The sequence below is a fragment of the Sciurus vulgaris genome (assembly GCF_902686455.1).
Source record: "Sciurus vulgaris genome assembly, chromosome: 2".
Taxonomy (NCBI): Eukaryota; Metazoa; Chordata; class Mammalia; order Rodentia; family Sciuridae; genus Sciurus; species Sciurus vulgaris.
The window spans coordinates 42329264-42354063 of record NC_136462.1 but is presented as its reverse complement, the minus strand read 5'-3'; the positions used below and the strand labels follow the sequence as shown (position 1 = coordinate 42354063).

The window sequence follows — 24800 nt, the reverse complement described above, 5'->3', positions numbered from 1 at the left end:
TTACATTTCTGCTTCCAGGCTTAGTGTTCTTCATTTAAGCATTTGTGTAGTGCTAGATGTCATTTTTCTTAATAGTAGCATGTTCACATGAAATAAAATGAATTCTAGTTCCCTCTAAGCAGATTGCTGCATTATTAAAAAAATAAGTGCTTAGTTTGTTTTATGCTTGCAATAAAGTATCAGGATGTGCTATAGGATTGCTATTGGTTGCTAAGTTTATTCCATGGCATATATAAATTTCTGTTTTAGACTCGGGAACAGGAAGAACTGGAGGAAGCTTTAGAGGTAGAACGGCAGGAAAATGAACAAAGAAGACTATTTATACAAAAAGAAGAACAACTGCAGCAGATTCTAAAAAGGAAAAATAAGCAGGCTTTTTTAGATGAACTGGTATGTATTAATATTAATTGTGATTAAAAAATTAGTCTTCAGGATATACCTTTATTATTTAAAAAAATTTTTTTTTCATTAGTTGTTAATGAACCTTTACTTATTTATTTGTATGCAGTGCTGAGTGCCTTGCACATGCTAGGCAAGCGCTCTACCACTGAGCCATAATCCCAGCCCCCTTTACTATTTATTGTGTTGGATAATGACATTTAAATGGCATTTCCACAGCATTTGTGCTCTGGTTCACATTTAGTTTTTGTGATTATTCATTTATATCATTATATCTGTTGCTGAAAAAGAAATCACACCCTCCACCCAAATTAAAAAGAAAAACCAAACAAACCACTATCAACACAATAACGTTCTTTTATACTCACACTTCTGTGGGACAGGAATTCAGTGGGTCTTTGGGACTGTTTTCCTCCCATGTATTCTCAGGGCACCTCCCCATGTGGTCTTCATAGCAGTGTAGTTGAGATTACAGAAAGGAATATTCTAAGAGTAAAGAAGTAGAGACTGGTAATGTATTAAGACGTAGAAGCTATTGTATCAAGACTTGGGCTGGGAAATTGGTGCAGAATCAGTTTCATCATATTTATTAGCAGAAGAGCCCATTCAGTTTCAAGGGTAACAGATGTAGAGCCTGTTTCTTGGTGGGAGGATTATGGCCATCTTTAATCCACATAGTTTGTACTTGAAAATATGTTTTCTCAAAATTTGGCACAATATAAATTCATTTGATACCCAGTCTCTATCCCAAAGAAAGTTTAGCAGTAAGAATTATGAAAATGACTAATTATGATTTTATCTTACTCATATATGAGTTTGTTTGTATTCTGCCAACTGCTATGAAGGACTTGAAGTGATTCACCTAAGATGATATGTCATTTGTGGACATGGTACTATTTGTGGGCCTTAAAAGAAGAACATTAAAATTCCTTTTCTTAAAAAAAAAAATGACCAAAACAAAACCTTTTTGTGACTCTTATTTTCAGATGAGAGTATTATAAATGATATAAGGCAGTATATTCTTTCTAATTAAATTTTACTGGTTTATTATGATTATACATAATTGTGAGATTCTTTTTGATGTGCTTGTACATGCACATAGCATAAATTGGTCTGGTTCATTTCCTATTAACTTTCCTCTCCTCCTTCCCCCAATCCTCTTCCCCTGCTCTACTGGTCTCCCTTCTGTTTTCATGTGGTCCCCTTTTCTAGCTTTCACATATGAGAAAAAATAGGAACATTGACTCTCAGTCTCAGCCAGTATACTTTTCATAGATCATTTCTAAGCTTACTAACTAAAACACATTGTTCTTGTAGTATTTTTTTCTTGGTTAATATTAGTTTTCTAGTAGCTCATTTTTGAATGTTTTGGTTTTGTGCTAAGGTTTATAGTAACTCTGGTTGGTCTGACAGAACTTGATTTCGTATTTTTGTATGAAAAAATAAGATTTTTGAAAGAAGTGTTGTTATGATATTGCTTTTCTCACCAGTTAGCTTCATAAGTTGTTGTTAGTTAATAGCAGTAATAATAAGTAAAGTTTGTGATGTGTTTTATATATTTGATACTGTAGTATAACTCTGATGCTTATAACCCTGTGTAATACTGATTATATCACAAACTAAAAGATCTTCCTCTCCAGGAAAGTCTTTTTATATTCTTCCTTTCCCATTTTTGTCCACATAATGAGTTATTTATTCAGTGTTAACACACTTAGCCTCCCTAATTGATATGCTATTATTCTATGATGGGATAAATATATATGCATTTTTATATTGTGCTTCTGCCCAAAAAGCATTTAAGCCAATTAACCTGGAATAAAAAGAGAAAGCAAAATTACTTAGGTTTAGAAATAGGTGAGAAAGTAAAGGAAAAATGAGAGATTAATGAGGTTTAGACAGAAAATGTTTATCATAAAATCTTATCTAATTTCTGAGTGGAATGTGAATATTATTCTGAAAATGAGAACAGAAGCATGTAAAATAGAATAATGATGTTTTCACTAGCAACTTTCATTAGTGCTTTCTTAAAACTATTAATTAGAAGGTATAGCTTTAGAAGTTGAAATGATACCTGTTGTGTTTTACATTTTTGTAGATGTGTTTGATAAGAAATTGAAAATTTTAGGATGAATTAGTAAATATTGATTTTTATAGTTGTTTTATTGAAAGATTCTTCCCCCATCATCTTATACAAAGAGGGAAACACTTTTTTTTGAACTAATGCTTGTCTTTATAGTTAGTTGAATTAATCACAAACATAGAACTTTGATATTACATGAAAATGCACTTTTAGTATTTTATGTCTCATCAGTTAATAGAAAGGGTTTTCAGTTTTCATTTTGAAGTTAGCTAGCTTTGCATAACAATTATTCTTGCATATTCTTTTTGTCCTCAAAGGTACTAAATTTTGCTGCCTCATTGAACTGCTGTTGGCATGAAGCTCCTCTTTAATTCAGTGAGGCATGAAGTAAGATGTGAAACTGCCAATGTACATTGTGTATAATCTGGAGTTAATATTGGTTTTTGTGAGTTCTGACCCCCCTTTCCTGTTTTCTTCACCTGCAAGTCATTACCACACATACTTTCCTCACGATTTAGATCATATAACGTAGTGGTTAAATAATTCTTGGTAATTTGCTGTATTCATTAGTACAATTAATTGCAACAGATTGGTTTAGAATACCACTGTAGTTGGATTTCTGGTTTACATTTTAAAATTTACTTTTAAAGGTTCTTAGTTACATTAATTTTTCAATCTTTATTATTTTTTCATTATAAATATTAACAAATTTCTTATCTTTTTGAACTCAGCAAACTCATATTTTGTCTGTATGTGTTCATGTGTTAGTTTATTAAGAAAGAAGATAGCTAGCATTTTTTTTGTAAATATATCTAGTCTTGAATCTTAGAATTATTTCACGAATCTAATTTATACAAGTACTACTTACTAGATTTTTTCCCCCTCCTGTTTTTAGTTTAGTCCTTGTGCCAAAAAACACTTTTTAAACTTTTAAAAAGCAATGGCATAACATTATACTGTATGTGACAGGATTTTAATGTTATGGTTTTAATGTTTATGGCTTAGCATTTGTAATAATGTTGGCTAAAAAGTTCATTTATTTAATCCTAACTGTAAATTTAAATTTTTTTAATGGTTCGGAAAAAGATTTTTAATCAGGTCCTCTCTTATTAAATCTTTTTATATTCCTGTTTGAAAATTCTCTTCAGTTTATGTCTTAAATTTTGTATGGGCTAATATTGTTGTCAAATGCAGTAGCTGATTTTTATTAGAAATATTGTTTGCCAGATGGCTTGCTTAAAGTCAGTTAAAATAATCTTTTTTAAAAATGGTCATTATGAAGCTTTTAATGAGTATTACAGGCAGTCTTATTAAAATTTCTTTAAATATTAAACAGTGTGCCTTCGGGCAATTATAGGTTATGGAAACTTTCAGTGCAAAATGTAATGCTAAGAAGAATGAAATAAATTGAAAGATGGAATCCTCATGTTATATATTTCTCAAAGCATATATTTTTCTCAGTTTATTTTTTGTTGTCATGCATGATTCTAGTTTTGACACAAAGGCTTTTATGCTTCAAGAGTTTTTAGTACTAAAGTAGAATTAAGTTCGGTTTAAAGTAAATTCTGTGCTTTAGTATTAAAATTAGTTTTAGATACCTAGGATTTTTATTTTTATAAGATTCCAGCAGTTTATCAAGATGTTAACATCCAGTTCCTTTTATATGAATGTGAAACTAGGATTAAAATAAACTAGATTTTATTAGCAATTTTTTTATGTGAACATGTTATCTTGCTTTTATATAAGAAGTTTTCCTTTTTAGAATAAATATCAGTTGTAGATGAGCATATTCCTTCATTTTTATTATAAGTTGGGGAGTAATGATTTAACTTTTTAGCCAAGAGAATTTTTATTTCCTCTGTTGGTTTCTACATATGATAAGATGGAATGGCTTTAAAAAGATGTTTTTTGCTTAAGTCCATTTAAAAAGTTTTTTAAATTTAAAACACTTCATGGAAATCTAAAATAGCTGCAGGAATTTACAGTTCTATTAGTACTGCATTACTAATATAGAATACTCAAATATGTTCTTCTGCTATATTTCATTAACTCTTCTTCATTATTGCTGAAACCAGGTCTCAATAATTTTACATCTTTTTTTGGTACCAGGGATTGAACTTGGGCACTTGACCAATGAGACATATCCCCAGCCCTATTTTGTATTTTATTTAGAGACAGGGTCTCACTGAATTGCTTAGCGCCTCGCTGTTGCTGAGGCTGCCTTTGAACTCAAGATCCTCCTGCCTCAGCCTCCCAAACCGCTGAGATTACAGGCGTGTGCCAGTGTACCTGGTTGATTTTATACCTTAAAAAAATTTTTTTTTTTTTAGTTGTAGACAGATACAACACCTTTATTTATTTATTTATTTTTATGTGGTGCTAAGGATTGAACCCAGTGCCTCACACATGCTGGGCAAGTGCTCTACCATTGAGCTACAACCCCAGTCCTGATATCATATCTTAATAAAGATATATTTTATAAGTAAAATTTTTATACTTCCATTGACTTTTTTTTTCCTTTCCCTTTTTGGTAATGGGGATTTAACCCAGGGTGCTTTACCACTGAGCTACATCCTCAATCCTTTTTTAATTTTTGTTTCGAGATATGGTCTCACTGAATTACTTAGGGCCTTGGCCCAAAACTTGTAGTCCTCCTGTCTTAGCCTCCCGAGTTGCTGGGATTACAGGCTCCAATTACTTTTAGAAGTGTGATCCTTGTGACATTGATTTTTTTTTTTTGGTATCAGGTATTGAATTCACGGGCACTCCTTTACTGAGCCACATCTCCAGCCCTATTTTATATTTTATTTAGAGATAAGGTCTCACTGAGTTGCGTAGTACCTCAGTTTTGCTGAGGCTGGCTTTGACCTCGAGATCCTCCTGCCTCAGCCTCTTGAGCCACTGGGATTATAGGCGTGTGCCACTGAGCCCATCTTAACATTGCTCTTGCAAAGCACTTCTGTTGCAAATTGTCTTATGCCAGTTTTATTCTAGGATAATACTGTTAAATTAAATAGCTTGTTACTTGAATTACTTCTACACTGTAACTGTAAATAATTCCTCTAATTAGCTACATTTGTGCCTAAAAATTATTAAGTTGTTAAATTTGGAAAAAAATTAGAATCTGCTATATGTTTGCTTTCATATTGTGAAATGTTAATAGTAGAGTTTCTTCAGAATTAAATTCTGGGTGTTGACTATTTTAAAAATCTGTACCAGACCAGATGCAGTGCTGGGGATTGAAACTCATGCATGTTATGCAAGTACTCTATAACTAGGCTGTGACCCCAACCCTATCTATAGCCCATTTTAACAATATGTTTCCATAAATAACCTTGGTATAGGAGATGAGAATATGTACATTCATCTTTGTTTATAGATGTGGAATGATTGTGTGTGTGTGTCTGTGTGTGACAGGGAGGGATAAAAAGATCACCTTCTCTTTAGACCTCCCTCTGCATAAGTTTCTAGGTTATTATTTAACTGACAAGTTAGAAAGGAGAAAATCTGGATACATTTAGTTTAAATATTAGCTTTGCAGCACTTTAAACATGTAAGAGGTCTTCATGTTTAACAGGATAAATAACAGTACATTTAAGAATCAGAGATTTTCTTGTTTTAATTTAAAAAGTGTGTGTATAGATTTGTGTAAATATTGGCCCCGATTCATTATCAATATAAGATATTAAAAATGTGTACAATTTTGTTACTTGATTTAAAAAATTTAGATTTAATTTTTGAAAGTAAGTGAAAGAGAAAATAAAAATATATTTGTTTATACATACAATAGTGCCATTGTATAAAACAGAACAAGGATCATTTCCAAACAGCCTCAGGTGAAATCTAATGGGAAACAATTTTAAACTGGTCTGAAATCACTGGTAAAAAGAATGTGTCTTAGATAAACATCTGATCTAAGTTATAGTACTTTGTACTACTCTTTTTGTGATTAGCTTCTCTTTTTTTAATAAATACAGTTGGTGGCTAGATGAAATATGACCCTATTATATTGTCTTTAATGTGGATTTTATAAAAATACTTGTTTGCAGTTACTTTGATTTATGAGTCTACAACAGCCTTTTCTTATTATGGATTGTTAATATTTTTTGTTAAGTGTTCTCCATAAAGAATATTTAGTCTAATATCAAATACTTATGGAAAAGGCATACTTTAGAAGTTTTGTTTCTATTTAGTTTTTCCTTTTTAACTTTCATATTGAACTTGAACTTTTCTTACAGGAGAGTTCTGATCTCCCTGTAGCTCTGCTTTTGGCTCAGCATAAAGATAGATCCACCCAATTGGAAATGCAACTTGAGAAACCAAAACCTATAAAACCAGTGACATTTTCTACAGGCATCAAAATGGTAAGCCTTATTTTAATTGCTTATTTAAAAGATATTTTTCAGAGATTATGCTTTATAATTCAGTATTAATTTCTCAATAAATGGAAAGGTTCAGATGTTTAGAAACAATGATGTAGGTTAGAAGTTTGCAAATATGGACATGCACACTGTAAGGAAAGTGAAAAGTAATAATTTAGCAAGTATGCAACATAGTTTAGTTCAGTGTGATGTTAGATTTGTATTTTTTTTTTTAAACCTCCTAGTTTAGGGAAATATTTTTAAAAGAAAATGCTTTAGTCTGTCAAATAGGAAAACAAATATTAATTTGTATTTCTCTCCAAACAATTCTTCTCCATCTATATATTTTTGGAAGCCATTTTTAGCTTTCAAATTGTTTTAAGTATGAAATAATTTGAATTTTTAAAAAATTATTTTAGTTATTCATTTGAAAGAAAGATTTTATAAGTCAGTGATATAGTTAGATATCTTTAACAGGTTATTTCTTTTGTTTTGGAATTGTATACTTTGTCAAATTGGTTTTAATATGTGTTTAATATCGAGATCTTTGAGATAGAGCTTTTATAAAATATATAACTTTCGTATTAGTTAATTATTTTAAAACAGTATCACTATGGTAGTATAAAAATGTGGCAGCATTATGAAATTGTACTTGAGAATTTGAACTTTGGCACTAAGCAGACCCTGTCAACTCTCAGCTACTACATTTAGCCATATGCTTGATATAAGCAAATTATTTTACCTGTATAATAAGTTTTTTCCCATCTGTAAAACTGCAGTGACAATAGCCAACTCATAAGCTTACTGAGGACATTCTATGAAATAAAGTGAACAAAATACCCAACATAGTGCCTGGCATGTAATAAACTCTCAGTAAATCAGGTGGCTAGTTATTAATAACATGAATTGATAATATAGATGCCGGTATTAATTTATTTAATAAGTCTGTACAATCTGCAGTTATGTACACTGAAAGCAGAATTGTAGTCAGAAAACTCACATTTAAAATTTGCCTTTAATTTAACTGATTGTATAGTATTGACCAAGTTTCCTCTTTTCATTGTTCTCATCTATGAGGTTTTATTTATCACCTCATAAGATTGCTCTTAGCATTAAGTAATGTATGCCTTAGATATTGCCTGGCATTGATACAGTGTTCAATAAATAAGAAATAAAAATTAGTCAACATTCTGAAGATGCTGCTAATTCCCAAGGAAAGGAAGCAGTGTGTAATATTGTGGTTTTTGTAATACAGTAATTCTTCAAATATCTAGTATGTCTGATACACAAAAATGCTGTTCAAGGTTTTTAGATTTTCCTCTTTTTCTCCAAGTGTGTCCTTTGAAATATAAAACTAAACCAACCAAAACTTTCAGTTCCTACTTTTTTGTGAAAAGAGTATAGGGTCTAATTTAATATTATACATTATCAAGTTTAGAGAATAGCATTTCTTATTTGATCTTGCTATGCTGGGGTATATTCTTTGTATTTTTCTTTCTTGTGCTACCATGGCCCCATTGTTATTAACCCTTGAGCATTCTTTTATATTAAGACTTACAGTCATAATATTGAAGTTATCAGTTCAACCTGTCTCTTATTATCAATCTATAAGCTCCTAGAGCTGGCACCTAAGAATCTTGGCTGGAAGCCTCAATAATTGAGTGAAGGGATGTATAAACAAGTGAATAGATAATTAATTAGAATTGTACCCAAGTTTATCTATTTTAAAGTAATCATTAAATCAACCATTTAGTGAATTATAATGCATGTCTGCCATTTTGATATTTTGCTCAATGAAACTTTTTTTATTTCATAAGTTGGTACATATTTCTTTGCAAATATCTAATGTTTGGAAGCAATAAAAATAATAGTAACAGGAAAGTGTAGAATAGTTTTCTAATAGTTGATATTCTATTAGTGAATGAGTGAAAAAGTTTGTGTTAGATTATTAAATACATTTCTTTATCTCTTGGAAAGTACCTTGGGTACTTCTCTGTAGTCAACCAAGCTGGTGCACTCTTCTCTAGGTAGCGATGAGAGAAAGATATTTTAGCTTGGACAATCAAAAGTTTAGTCAGTAACTTACTGTCAGGTTCTGTCAGTAACTTACAACCAAGTATTTTGCTTATGTTGTGTTCAGATTTTCTGATAAACTATGTAAGAACTTGTAGAATTAAGAATTGAATTTTCCTTCTTAAACTATGTAAGAACTTGTAGAATTAAGAATTGAATTTTCCCTTTCTTACCCTGGCATTAAACTACTCAAGCCAATAGGGTTTGCAGAATTTTTGGTTATCATTTGGTCATTATATACCTGTATTTCAAAGCTGTTGTTAATACATGAAATATTCAAGTGGCAGAAGTTAGTGAAAAACACCAGTCAAGTTATTAATTTTCAGGATGTGGTCTAATGCTTAAGATGTCACACAAAACTGTACATTTTAGGAACATATCCCCTGTTACAAGTTAGTGTGCAGGAATCAGTGTCTTAAAAACATTACCAAAGTACATTTCTAACTAGAAATAAATATTCTAATTTTAAAGGACAAAAGGCTATTTTTCTTTCTCTGATTTCAACAGATAAGATTACATATACTATACTTTTATCATTGCAGTTGTTAAAATATTGCTTCCATATAGCAATTGTTTAATAGCTGCTACTACTTTCCAGTTTTCTTTCTTTTATAATATATATAATACTGAAATAAGATCTGGCTTAGGAAGCAGCCCAGCCCCCTCCGGTGGGAAGTGCCTCTCTAGCTAGCTTCCCGGGGCAGACCGCCCAGTGAGAGCCTCCCGACACAGAGCCAACCACGGGTCCCCAAGCCAGCGGAGACATCCGATACACAAGCTGCTTCTGGGACCAGGGCTGGGCAGCCAGAGACCTCTCCAGGCAGCATTGTCCCCCTCCAGCTGCAGGCTTTTTCCACGGGGCGATCCAAGATGGCGGACTAGAGGGTGACTGCATCTCCAGTCGCCCCAGAACCCAGGATTCAAGAAGGGGAGTCATTGAGAGACTCGGACTAAGATAGAACCACGGGGTGAGACTCCCCCACCCAGCGAAGCTCAGCTGGGTGGCAGGCCAGGATTCGAGTGGCTTATTAGAGTAGGACAGGGCAGATAGCGTCTCCCCCAGGCAGCTCTGTGCAGTCTGGCGGTGGGCCCCTCCCACAGGGACAGATCCTCCAGCCTCTTGGAACAGGCCGCCCAGTGAGAGCCCTTCTGCACAGAAGCAGCACGGCCAGCTCCGGCCCGCCCCGGCCAGCTCCGGCCTGCCCTGCTGCCAGTTCCGGCCCGCCCACAGGTTGCTTCAGTGACCAGCACAGGGTGCCAGGGACTTCCCCAAGCAGCCCAGCCCCGCTCCGGCGGGAAGCGCCTCTCTAGGCTAGCTTCTCGGGGCAAACCGCCCAGTGAGAGCCTATCTACACAGAGCCAGCCACAAGCCCCCAAGCCAGTGGAGACCTCTGTCCTACAACCAGCCTCTGGGACCAGGGCTGGGCAACAAGAGACCTCTCCAGGTCTCTCTCCCTGGAACCAGTAGCGGGCTAGGGGCAGCGTTCTTCGGAAGCACTGCATTATCAAACTAATCCAAGACTTCTGGCTACTGAAGGCTGGTAGGTGATACACTGGAAATCTACAGGGTCACTATAAGCCAATAGAGGAAATCTACAATATCACAGAGTCCCATTGACATCTGACCAATATGAGAAAACAAGGGAAGAAAATGTCCGAAACAAAACTAGATACTATATCAATAAAACCCAATGACAGCACAGCAGAAGAAATGTCCGAAAGGGAGTTCAGAATGTACATAATTAAAACAATCAGGGAAGCAAACGAGGAGATGAAAGAACAAATGCAGGCACTAAATGAACACACTAATCAACAGTTAAAAGAGCAAATAAGGGAAGCAAAAGAGCATTTCAATAAAGAGTTAGAGATACTGAAAAAAAACCAAACGGAAATCCTTGAAATGAAGGAAACAATAAACCAAGTAAAACCATAGAAAGCATAAACAATAGGATAGATGACCTGGAAGACAGAACCTCAGATTTTGAAGACAAAATATTTAATCTTGAAAACAAGGTTGACCAAACAAAAAAGATGGTAAGAAATCATGAACAGAATCTACAAGAATTATGGGATATCATGAAGAGGCCAAATTTAAGAATTATTGGGATTGAGGAAGGCTTAGAGAAACAAACCAAAGGAATGAACACTCTATTCAATGAAATAATATCAGAAAATTTTCCAAATCTGAAGAATGAAATGGAAAACCAAGTACAAGAGGCGTATAGGACTCCAAATATGCAAAATTACAACAGACCTACACCAAGGCACATTATTATGAAAATATCTAACATTCAAAATAAAGACAGAATTTTAAAGGCCGCGAGAGAAAAGAATCAGATTACATTCAGGGGGAAAAAAATAAGAATATCAGCAGATTTTTCAGTCCAGACTCTAAAAGCTAGAAGGGCCTGGAAGAAAATTTACCAAGCCCTGAAAGAAAATGGATGCCAACCAAGAATTTTATACCCAGCAAAACTTACTTTCAGATTTGACGATGAGATAAAATCTTTCCATGATAAACAAAAGCTAAAGGAATTTACTAAAAGAAAGCTGGCATTACAGAACATTCTCAGCAAAATATTCCATGAGGAAGAGATGAAAAACAACGATGTAAATCAGCAAAGGGAGGAACTACCCTAAAGGAATAGCCAAATAAAGGAGAAACCAAAGCATGTAAAAAAACAAAAATGAGTCAAATGACTGGGAATACAAATCATATCACAATAATAACCCTGAATGTTAATGGCCTGAACTCATCAATCAAAAGACATAGAGTGGCAGATTGGATTAAAAAGAAAAATCCAACAATATGCTGCCTGCAAGAGACTCATCTCATAGAAAGAGATACCCATAGACTAAAGGTGAAAGGATGGGAAAAAACATACCATGCACGTGGACACAGCAAAAAAGCTGGAGTATCCATCCTCATTTCAGATAATGAGGACTTCAAGCCAAAACGTGTCAGAAGGGATAAAGAAGGACATTACATACTGCTTAAGGGAACCATAAATCAGCAAGACATAACAATCATAAATATCTATGCCCCGAACATTGGCTCATCCATGTACGTCAAACAAATCCTTCTCAATTCCAGAAATCAAATAGACCACAACACAATAATACTAGGTGATTTTAACACACCTCTCTCACCGATGGATGGATCGTCCAAAGAAAAATTGAATAAAGAATCCATAGATCTCAATAACACAATCAACAATTTAGACTTAACCGACTTATATAGAATATACCATCCAACCAAGAACGAATACACTTTCTTCTCAGCAGCACATGGATCCTTCTCTAAAATAGACCATGTTTTATGCCACAAAGCTACTGTTAGCAAATACAAGAAGATAGAGATACTACCTTGTACTCTATTAGATCATAATGGACTGAAATTAGAAATAAATGACAGAATAAAAAACAGAAACTTCTCCAATACTTGGAGATTAAATAATACACTATTATACGATGAATGGATAACAGAAGACATCAGGAGGGAAATTAAAAAATTCTTAGAAGTTAATGAGAACAAAGACACATGGTATCAAAATCTCTGGGACACTATGAAAGCAGTACTGAGAGGAAGATTTATTTCATGGGCGCATTCAACAGCAGAAGTAGAAATCAACAAATAAATGACTTAACACTACAGCTCAAAGCCCTAGAAAAAGAAGAGCAGACCAACACCAAAAGTAGTAGAAGACAGGAAATAGTTAAAATCAGAGCCGAAATCAACGAAATTGAAACAAAAGAAACAATCGGAAAAATTAACAAAATAGTTTGTTCTTTGAAAAAATAAAGAAAATTGATAAACCCTTAGCCACGCTAACAAAGAGAAAGAGGGAGAAAACTCAAATTACTAAAATTTGGAATGAACAAGGAAATATCACAACAGACATAAGTGAAATACAAAACATAATTAGAAGCTATTTTGAAAATCTATACTCCAACAATACAGAAAACCTCGAAGACATCAACAAGTTTCTAAAGACATATGAATTACCTAAACTGAACGAGGAAGCATACACAACTTAAATAAATCAATTTCAAGCAATGAAATAGAAGAGGTCATCAAAAGCCTACCAACAAAGAAAAGTCCGGGACCAGATGGGTTCTCAGCTGAGTTCTACAAAACCTTTAAAGAAGAGCTCATTCCAATACTCCTCAAAGTATTCCATGAAATAGAAGAGGAGGGAACCCTCCCAAACTCACTCTATGAAGCCAATATCACCCTGATACCTAAACCAGACAGAGATACATCGAGGAAAGAAAATTTCAGACCAATATCCTTAATGAACATCGACGCAAAAATTCTCAACAAAATTTTAGCAAATCGCATACAAAAATATATTAAAAAGATAGTGCACCACGATCAAGTGCGTTTTATCCCAGGGATGCAAGGTTGGTTCAACATCTGGAAATCAATAAATGTCATTCACCATATTAACAGACTAAAAGTTAAGAATCACATGATTATTTCAATAGATGCAGAAAAAGCATTCGATAAAATACAGCATCCCTTCATGCTCAAAACACTGGAGAAAATTGAGGTAGTGGGATCATTCCTGAACATTGTGAAGGCCATCTATGATACGCCCATGGCCAATATCATTCTAAATGGTGAAAAACTGAAAGCATTCCCCCTAAAAACTGGATCAAGGCAGGGATGCCCTCTTTCACCACTTCTATTCAACATTGTTCTGGAGACTCTAGCCAGAGCAATTAGACAAACCAAAGAAATTAAAGGGATACGAATTGGAAAAGAGGAACTCAAACTATCCCTGTTCGCTGATGACATGATTATATATTTAGAGGAACCTGGAAATTCCACCAGAAAACTCTTAGAACTCATAAGTGAATTCAGTAAAGTAGCAGGTTACAAGATCAATGCTCATAAATCCAATGCATTTTTATATATAAGTGATGAATCTTCAGAAAGAGAAATTAGGAAAACTACCCCATTCACAATAGCCTCGAAAAAAATAAAATACTTGGGAATCAATCTCACAAAAGAGGTGAAAGACCTCTACAATGAGAACTACAGAACACTAAAGAAAGAAATTAAAGAAAACCTTAGAAGATGGAAAGATCTCCCATGTTCATGGATAGGAAGAATTAATATTGTCAAAATGGCCATACTACCAAAAGTGCTATTTAGATTCAATGCAATTCCAATTAAAATCCCAATGATGTACCTTACAGAAATAGAGCAAGCAATTATGAAATTCATCTGGAAGAATAAGAAACCCAGAATAGCTAAAGCAATCCTCAGTAGAAAGAACGAAGCAGGGGGTATTGCAATACCAGATCTTCAACTCTATTACAAAGCCATAGTAACAAAAACGGCATGGTATTGGTACCAAAATAGACAGGTAAATCAATGGTACAGAATAGAGGACACGGACACAAACCCAAATAAATACAATTTTCTCATACTAGACAAAGGTGGGAAAGTATGCAATGGAGAAAAGATAGCCTCTTCAACAAATGGTGCTGGGAAAACTGGAAAACCATATGCAACAGAATGAAATTAAACCCCTATCTCTCACCCTGTACAAAACTCAACTCACAATGGATCAAGGACCTCGGAATCAGACCAGAGACCCTGCAGATTATAGAAGAAAAAGTAGGTCCAAACCTTCAACTTGTTGGCTTAGGATCAGACTTCCTTAACAGGACTCCCATAGCCCAAGAAATAAAAGCAAGAATCAACAACTGGGATAGATTCAAACTAAAAAGCTTTCTCTCAGCAAAGGAAACTATCAGTAATGTGAAGAGAGAGCCTACAGAGTGGGAGAATATCTTTGCCTCTTATACTTCAGATAGAGCGTTAATATCCCGAATCTATAAAGAACTCAAAAAACTCTACACCAAGAATACAAATAATCCAATCAACAAGTGGGCTAAGGAAATGAACAGACACTTCACAGAAGAAGATGTACAAGCAATCAACAGATATATGAAAAAATGTTCAACATCTGTAGTAATAAGAGAAATGCAAATCAAAATTACCCTAAGATTTCATCTCACCCCAATTAGAATGGCGATTATCAAGAACATAGTCAACAATAGGTGTTGGCGAGGATGTGGGGATAAAGGTACACTCATACATTGCTTGTGTTGTTGCAAACTAGTGCAGCCACTCTGGAAAGCAGTATGGAGATTCCTCAGAAAGCTTGGAATGGAACCACCATGTGACCCAGCTATCCCACTCCTTGGCCTATACCCAAAGGACTTAAAATCAGCATACTACAGAGATACTGCCACATCAATGTTCATAGCTGCTCAATTCACTATAGTCAGATTGTGGAACCAAACCAGATGCCCTTCAGTTGATGAATGGATAAAGAAGCTGTGGCATATATGTACAATGGAATATTACTCCGCCATGAGGAATGACAAAATCATGGCAGTCGTAGGCAAATGGATGAAATTGGAGGATATCATGCTAAGTGAGATAAGCCAATCTCAAAAAACTAAAGGACGAATGATCTCCCTGATAAGCGGATGAGGACATATGGGGGGGGGTAGGAGGTGTTAGTGTTATGGTTAGGGTTAGGTTTAGGGTTAGGGATAAGGAGGGTGGTAAGAATGGAGGAAGAAAGGAATGTATAGAGGGAAAAGAGGGGTGAGAGGGGAGGGGGGAAGGGAAATAATAACAGAATGAATTAAACAACATTGCCCTATGTATATTTATGATTTTTAATTAAAATAAAAAAAAGTACAAAAAAAAAAAGATCTGGCTTAGTATTAAGTAGAAGATGAATAATAGTTTGTCTCAAGTTTTTTGCACCTCAAATTTTTTTTCAGTTGCTATCTACAGCAATTTGAAAATCTAGATGATTTAATAGTTGTTAAGTTGGCTCTACCTTCAAAATTCATCTTGATTTCACTCATTTTTATCCATCTCTGTTATCCTAAGCTAGTTGCTATCGTGTCTTTCCTGGACTACTGCAGTAACCTTCCAGCTTCTCTCTGTCTTCTTTATAATCTTAACTTTTTATGTTTCCCCAAATGAATTGATGATGATAAACAATGAAAAATATGAGGGCATTACTTTCTTAATATGTTTCATTGTCTTTCTAATATATTTAGCTTAAATTCCAGAATATTAATCATTCACTTTCTCATCTTGTAAGAAAGTGATATTTGTGATAAAAAGTGAGTGATGAAAATCAGTTAGCCAAGTAAAAATCCTAGCAGAGAAAGGAGCAGTAGCAAAATACTTAAGGTAAGAAACTGCTATATTAACCCACTTTCATTCTCTATACTAAATTCACACTAAGCTTTTGATTGTCCAAGCTAAAATAGCTTTCTCTCATCCTTACCCCCCATTATCTTAGACCTTTTAACTCTTCAAAATAGATATCACTATTAGATGTTTTATAGACACATTGTTTAATATTTATCTCTATCATTCAATATAAACTCTGTGAACCCTAGAGCAAGGTTTGTCTCTAGCACCTAGAATAGCGTCATATATAGATATTCTTGAGGTATTTTTGGATGAGTGAATGAATTAGGTTCGTATTGAATTGTTAGTCTGAAGTTCCTGAAATACTTTTATTAATAGGGTACTCTGCTTGGGATATTCTTAACCACTTATGAAAACTAGTTAAAATTTATGGGCATTGACCACACATGATTCCTATGAAGACTTCTTTTGAAAGGAATGTATTTATTTTTTTGTGTGTGTTATTGGGTATTGAACCCAGGGCCTTGCTCATGCTAGACAAGGGCCCTAACATACTGAGCTATATCCTTAGGCCTTGAGTAGAATTCATCTATTTACTCTGATGCCCTCTCCAACATTTTGTGTATATTTTTGCTATGTATTATAGCTCATGTTTTGTATTGTGGTTAGTTATTTTCCCTGTTTCATTTTACATGAGTTTCCTTAAGGACAGAATGTGTTCTGTGACAGAATTTTATGTGTTTGTATGGGTGTATAATTAATTGGTGGGTATGTTTTTTTTTTAATAAATTATCATTTTCCTTATTTTTCTTAATTTTGGGAACTATGCTTTTCTCTTGAGAGATTCCAAACTTTTTTTATGTAATGTACAAACAAAATTAAAAAAGTAAATATCATCATTGTTATTTGTATCACTCCATATTTTCACATCCCCATTACCACTAAGAATTATAGTTCATGTTATTCCTCCTTTTAGTACATTCTTTTATTAATTTGTTCTTTGTAATTATATATGACAGTAGAATGTATTTTGACATATTATACATACATGAAATATAACTTCCCATTCTTGTGTTTGTACATGATGTGGAGTTACATAGGTTGTGTATTCATATATAAACATAGGAAAGTTATGTCTGATTCATTCCACTGTCTTTCCAGTTCCCATCTTCCCTCCCTTCCCTTCATTCCCCTTTGTTTAATCCAGAGAACTTCTATCCCCTGCCTTCTCCCTGCCTTGTTGTGTGTTAGTATCCATACATCAGAGAGAACATTTGGCTTTTTGTTTTTTGGGATGGCTTATTTCACTTAGTTTGCTGCACACTTATTGCTTCATTCTTACCTTTTTTATATGTTAAAAATTAATATAATCTTCTGGGTAGACCTCTTAGGTAGTCTAGTGCTTTTTTTTTTTTTTTTTTGGCATAAAGAGAGGCAACATCGATTTGCATTCCTTTTTTGACTTGACGCAGTGGTTGGTAGTGGTCTTTCTCTGTTTCAGAATCACCCGGTTCCTTTAAAAGTGGAATTATAGTCTGCCCCCTGTATCCATGGGTTCCACATCCACAGATTCAATCAACTTCAGTAAAAAATTTCCATAAAAATTTGTGTTTGTACTGAACACATATTAGTGTTTTTTCTTGTCATTTTCTAAAACATTATATACCTATTATACAATAGTTACATTGCAGTGGGTATTTTAAGTAAGCTAGAGATTATTCGAAGTGGGATATGTATAGGTTATATGTAAAGGCTATGCCTTTTTACATTAGGGACTTGAGCATTGGATTTTGATATACTCAGGTTGTTCTGGAACCAGTTCCCCATAGATACCCAAGGACCATTTGGAAAGATCAGCTTTAACATAAAACAAAAACAAGAACCAAACAACAATTGACTACTAAATTTACTAAAAAGGAACATGACATGAAGAAAATACTTTGCTTTTGCAAATGTAATACCCTGAGGTTAAGAAGTTTATCCACTGTGTTGAAGTTGCCTTAGCAGTATACCTTTTAATGATAATGGAAGAAATCTCAATGTTAGCTTATTATGGAAGAAGTATAATAACTTCCCCTAAATTCTGCCTCTTCAGGAAGGACTTGAATGTTCAACCAGATAGCTCTTGCACCCTGGCTTTAAGGTCAACGGTTTTGAAGACTGACAAAGGCTTCAAATTCTAAATTGAAAACTCACTGATTGGTGCACTTTTTGTTTAGTTGTCCCTGAAATCCTGTAAGAGGTTGTTAGTAGGAGTGCTTTTTTTATCTGATTACTTTTGTGGTGAGGATTGGGGAGGAGGAATGCACAGATTTCTTTTTTGCCTGAAGATGTATCTTACTCTGAGTTTTTTGTCATGTTTAAAATTTTGTAGCAAAATAGATTCAAAGAAGATAAAAAAAAAAAAAAAAACCCGTTATTTCTTTCTTTACATTGCCTTTATGTTCTTCCAAACATCTTTCTTTAAATGACGTAGAAAACTTCCATTACGTCTGTTTTTCCTGTCTTTTTTGCATATTACCTTTTGTAACTATGAAGCATGTTTTTTTAATGAGATTTAGAGGAATAGAACTTGTTACATGGAAAAGCAAAAAGCTTTGATCTTCCATGTATCTTTTCATGTTGGGACTAATGACATGTTAACTAACTCAGGCTGACTCCTTACTTCCTGGTGGGTGAGCAAGATCAAGGCCTCAAAGGCGGTTTCAAAAGTTAATGACGATAAATCGGACCACCGTCAGGGATTGGTTAACAACAGTTCCGCGAACCTGATCAGCTGCTGCTTGCCATATAGTCCTATGGGACTCTCACCTTAGTGAACACCCCCCCCCACCTTTAAGCTGATTGGTTCCCGCCTAGCCTTTACCCTACATAAAAGCTGTGTTACTTCCTCAGTAAACGAGTTCCTGCTGTGACTGGTTTCCCTGAGGAGTCTGATTGTCCTCACCCAGAGGGCTGGGTGCAGCGGTCAGTTGGCCCTACCTTTCCTGGTCTGGCCTTTTTGGGGAGTGCTCCCTTCCCTTGTCACTGCTCGAGAAGAGTAAGGTGTCTAAAGACCCCAACATATTCAGTTCTCTCCCCAACTGCCTATTCAACTACCTTTTCTGTGTGATTTTAGGATCATATGTAAAAGAATTTTTGCACAGGCCAGTGTTCTGATGTATTTCCCATTTGTTTTCTTTCAGTAGTTCCATCATTTTGGGTTTTATATTTAAGTTTTGGATGAATTTCAGTTGGTTTTTATATCAACAGAGATATATTCTGTATATATTTATCCAGTTTTCCTAATACAATTTATTAAAGAAACTGTCCTTTCTTCAATGTTCATTCTTGGTTAAGTTGAAAAACAGTTTACTATAAATACATAGATTTATTTCTAGACTCTGTTATATTCTCTTGGTCCATGCGTCTGTTTTTATGGCAGTACATGTTGTTTTGATTACTGTGGCTTTGCATATTTTTTAAATCAGGTATTGTGATGCCTCCAGTTTAGTTCTTTTATGCTTGTAATTGTTTTGTTCGTTAAGATCTTTTATGGTTTCTTATGAATCATAGGATTTTTTTTCTATTTGTTTAAAGAATGTCATTGGTATTTTGATAGGCATTGCGTTGAACATGTAGATCACTTTGGTAAGACAGGCATTTTCTTTGTATTTATCTTTTTTCATTTAATGAGCAAAGATGTCTTAACAAATATAAAGAAATAAACTCTTTGGTTCCTATTTCTTTTAAAATTATTTTTATTAATATCTAATAATTGTCCACATTAATGGAATCCAGTATGAAATTTCAATACACATACACAATGTGTACTGATTAGATCAGATTAATTAGCATTTCTATCTTATTATTTCTATATGTTTGAAGTGTTTGAGCTCTTTAAGTTCTTCATAAGATACATAATGTTATTGTGAAGTATGGCCACTTCATTATGCTGTTGTATGGATATTTTAACAATATTAATTCTTCTATTCCATGAACATGGGAAGTTTTTCAATTTTTTTTTTGGTGTCCTCTTCAACTTCTTTCATTAGTTTTTTTTTTTTTTTAATTGTAGAATTTTTACATTTTGGTTAAATTTATTCCTATATATTGTGAATAGGATGGCTTTCTTGATTTCCTCTTCAGCTAGATGATTGCTGGTGTAGAGAAGCACTACTGATTTTTGTATGTTGATCTTATATCCTGCAACTTTATTAAATTGTTTATCAGTTCCAATTCGTTTGTTTTCCACCCCCACCCCCAGTGGTTTTCTTTATGTATAAGATCATGGTGATTGCAAACAGAGATAATTTGACTTCCTCTTTCCAGTTTGGATGCCCTTTATTTCTTTTTCTTGCCCAATAGCTCTGGCAAGGATTTCTGATACTGTGTTGAGTAAGAGTGGTAAAAGCGGGCATCCTTGTCCCTTTCCAGATCTTAGAGGAAATACTTTTACCTTTTCCCCTTTCAATATGATGTTAACTCTGAGTTTTTCATATATAACCCTAATTGTCTTGAGGTGTTTCCCTTCTTTACCTACTGTGTTTAGAATTTTTATCATTGAAAGATGTTAAATTTTACTAAGTGTTTTTTCTGAGTCTTTTGTGATGATCACATACTTCCTATTCTTTATTCTTTATTTGATATGATGTATCAGATTTATTTATTTGTATATATCATACCATTTTTACATCCCTGGAATTAATTCTAATATACTATTGGATTTTTTTTTTTTTAAATTGCCTCTATATTTATTAGGGATATTAGTATGTAATTTCCTTTTTTGTGTCTTTGTCTTGTTTTGGTATCAGGGTAATGTTGGTTTTATAGAATGAGGTTGGAAAAATAACCACCTTTCTTTTCTTTCCTTCTTCTTTTTTTTTTTTTTTGAATAGTTTGAAAAGAATTGGTGTACATTGTCTTTAAAATTTTGTGAGATATAGTTAGTGAAGTCATCCAGTTGTGAAATTTTCTTTTTTTGAGATTTTATTAGCAATTTGACTTTATTGCTCATTAATACTCTGTTTAGGTTTTTCTATTTCTTCATGGTTTGGTCTTGGTAGGCTATGTGTGCCTAAGACTATCCATGTCATCTAAGTTTTACTGTTTGTTGGTGAAAGTTGTTTGTAATAATTCCTAGTTATTGTTTGCATTTCTGTGACATTGGTTTTGAAATCTCCCTTTTCATCTCTGATATTTTTATTTGCATATTCTCTTTTAGTCTAGCTAAAAATTCATCAATTTTGTTCATCTTTAAAAAAATCACTTTTTATATCACTGATTTTTTTTTAAAGTCTTGATTTCATTTATTTCTGCTACGATCTTTATTATTTCTTTCCTTCTACCAATTTTGGGTTTGGTTTGCTTTTCTAGTTCTTTGGTTTGCTTTATTAGGTTGTTTGAGATTTTTCTAGGGATTTTTTTTTTTTTTTTTTTTTTTTTAAATACCAGGAATTGAACCCAGGGACGCTTAACCACTGAGTCACATCCTCAGCCATTTTTATTTTTTATTTTGAGACAGGGTCTCACTAAGTTGCTTAGGGCCTCATTAAATTGCTGAGGCTGGCTTTGAACTCACCATCCTCCTGCCTCAGCCTCCAGTTTCAGCATATGCCATTGCATCCGGCTCCAGTTTTTTAAATATAGGCATGGACCACTTTAAAATTCTTTCACAGTACTGTTTTTGTTGTATCTAGTAGGCTTTTCCATATTGTATTTCTATTTTCATTTGTTTCAAGAAGTTTTTAAACTTTTTTCTTGACTCATTGATTGTTTAGGAGCATGTTGTTTAATTTTCATGTGTTTGTATAATTTCTTAAGTTCCTCTTTTTATCAATTTATAGTTTTATTCCACTGTGGTCAGGGAGGATACATGATGTGATTTTGATTTTTTAGAATTTGTTAAGAATTCTTTTGTGGCCTAATGCATACATGATCTGTCTTGGAGAATGTTCCATTCACTAATGAGAAGAATGTTTATTCTGTAGGGTTGGATGAAATGTTCTGTAATATCTATAAGGTTCACTTGGTATATAACAGTTTAACTCTGATGTTTGTTGATTTTCTGTCTGGATGATTTTGTACATTGATGAAAGCAGGATATTGACGTCCTCAACTATTATTGTATTGGGATATATTTCTCTGATTAGATCTAGTAATAATTTGCTTTACATATTTGGATTATTTCATACTGTGTTTGTATATATTTATAATTATTATATCCTCTTGGTGAATTGATCCTTTTATCACTATATGATGACCTTCTTTTTCTCTTTTTACAGTTTTTCCACTTAAAAATCTGTTTTATCTGTTGAGTATAGCTATTCCTTCTTGCTTTTGGTTTCTTTTTCTGTGGAATTTTTCCCATCTCTTCACTTTCAGTCCATGTTTATCTTTACCAGTTCCTTTTAGGAACATATAGGTGGATGTTGTTTTGTTTGTTTGTTTGTTTTGAACTGGGGCCTTGCCATGTTCCCCATACTGGCACTGGACTCATTTTAGCTTCTTGAGTAGCTAGGATTATAAGCATGTGCCTCCAGGACTGGCCTTGGATATTATTTTTAAATTTACCCATCTGTATTTTTCAACCGGAAAATTGAATTTGTTTATATTCAAAGTTATTATTAAGAGATGGCGTTCTTGATATGTTGTCCAGGTTGGTCCCTAATTCTTGGGCTTAAGTGATCCTCCTGCTTTAGCCTCCCACGTAGCTAAGACTGCAGTCTGCCACTACCACAGGCTCTTATTGACAGGTAACTCCTTTTATTTTGTTGATTGTTTTTTTCCATTGTTTGATATATCTCTTGTTCTTTTTCTTCCTATTATTAATCTTTCTTGTTTGGAAGTTTTATGTAATATTAATATTAAGGTTTGATTCCCCCATTTGCGAACCTACTCTATAAGTGACTTTTATACTTTTACATGTTTTTATGATGTAGTTGCTATAAAGCTGGTATAGGTAGTAATGGATTGCATCAGTATTTACTTGTCTGAGAAAGGTTTTATTTCTACTTCATTTCTGAAGGATAACTCTGTTGGCATCAGTATTCTTTTTTTTTGCGCGCGGTGCTGGGAATTGAACTCACGGCCTTTTACTTGTGAGGCAAGCACTCTACCAACTGAGCTATAGCCCCAGCCCCAACAGTATTCTTGACTGACAGGACCTACCGACCTTCCTTCCTTCCTCCTCTCTCCTTTCCTCCCTTCTTCCCTTCCTCCCTCCCTTCTCCCCTTCCTCCTTTCCTTCCTTACCCTCCCACTGAGTTGCTTCCCCATCTCTTTTTTCTTTTTCTTTTTTTTTTTTTTAATTTGGAGACAATCCTCCTGCATCAACCTCCGTAGTCATTGGGATTACTGGGTGTGCAACATCACACCCCTCTCAGGATTCTTTCCTTTCAGTTCTTTTATTATGTTATCTATTTCTTTCCTGACCTGCAAAGTTTCTGCTGAGAAGTCTCCTGTTAGTCTAATGAAGATTTCCTTATATTTCCCTTATATTTTACATGTTTTTCTCTTGCTTCTTTTTAGAATTCTACATCAGTCTTTGACTTTTGACAGCTTGATTATAGCATGATTTAGTAAGGGTGTTTTGGGTTATGTCTAAGGGAAGTTCTTTAAGTTTCATGTATCTGGATGTCCATGTGTCTCCCAAGACTTAGGAAATTTTCAGCTATTATTTCATAAATTTTTTTTTTTTAAACTTTATTTTGGTAGTTCTGGAAATTGAATCTAGGCCATCATGCTTGTTAATCAGGTGATTTATCTGCTTAACCAGGTAAAAGTACATCCCCTGCCTTAAATAGGCCGTTTGAGCCTTTCTCCATTTTTCTCCTTCAGGAATTCCCATAAAGCAAATGTTTTGTTGCTTAATGGTGTCCACCTTGCCCCTGCTAGTCCTATTGACTTTATTAGCTATTGTTCATTTTTTTTTCTTCCCATTTTCACTGGGTAGGTAAATTCAAACAACTTATCTTCAAATTCAGATAGTCTTTCTTTTGCTTCATCCAGTCTGCTGTGTTTTATTTTATTTTATCTTGTTTTATTTAATTCATTTAACTCCTTAGCTGCAGGGTTTCTGTTTGGTTCTTATTTATAATATCTATTTCTTTGTTTTATTTCTCATTCACATCATGGGTTGTTTTTTGACTTCACTGGATTGTTTGTACTTTTGTATTTTATTAAACTTCCTTAGGATCATAATTTTGAATTTCTTTTCAAACATTTCATAAATTTCCTTTATTTGAAGTGTGTCACTGGAGAATTACTGTGTTCCCTGGGCAGTCATGTTTCCTTGTTTTTCATGCTTCCTGTGTCCCTATGTTGATAAGATGCCCTTTCAAGTTCTATGGTGTTTTAAATTTCTTGTAGAGAGTTTTTTTTCCTTTGGATGGGTGCTAAAATATCAGTTATATATATTGCAGGTGGATGCAGATGCAGTAGTGTGATCTTTTCAGTTTCTTCAGCTGTAAACCTCATCATCAGTGTCTATAATTGTATCAGTGGCCTGCAGTGTAACTGTAATGGCATGGTGCAGTTTTTCTGGTGGTAGGCTGCTGCTGACTCCTGTGCCAGGGGTGGGTGTCTTCAGGTGCAATAGGCTGGTGACTGTATAGTATAACCCTCCAGTGGGCAGAGCTACCATCTGACTGGTTAATGGATAGGGCTCAGGCATGTGCTGGTACAACCGGCCACTGGCTATGGAACATGT

General features: G+C 34.2%; 1 protein-coding gene across 1 annotated transcript in view; it reads left to right on the top strand.

The window, feature by feature from the left end:
- The window catches only part of MNAT1 (MNAT1 component of CDK activating kinase), a 240167-nt gene that overhangs the window by 77768 nt on the left and 137599 nt on the right, over positions 1-24800 (top strand). Inside the window, exons 5-6 of the mRNA XM_079125841.1 lie at positions 250-390; positions 6718-6843. Coding sequence (XP_078981967.1) covers positions 250-390; positions 6718-6843 — 267 coding nt within the window. The remainder of the gene's footprint in view (positions 1-249; positions 391-6717; positions 6844-24800) is intronic.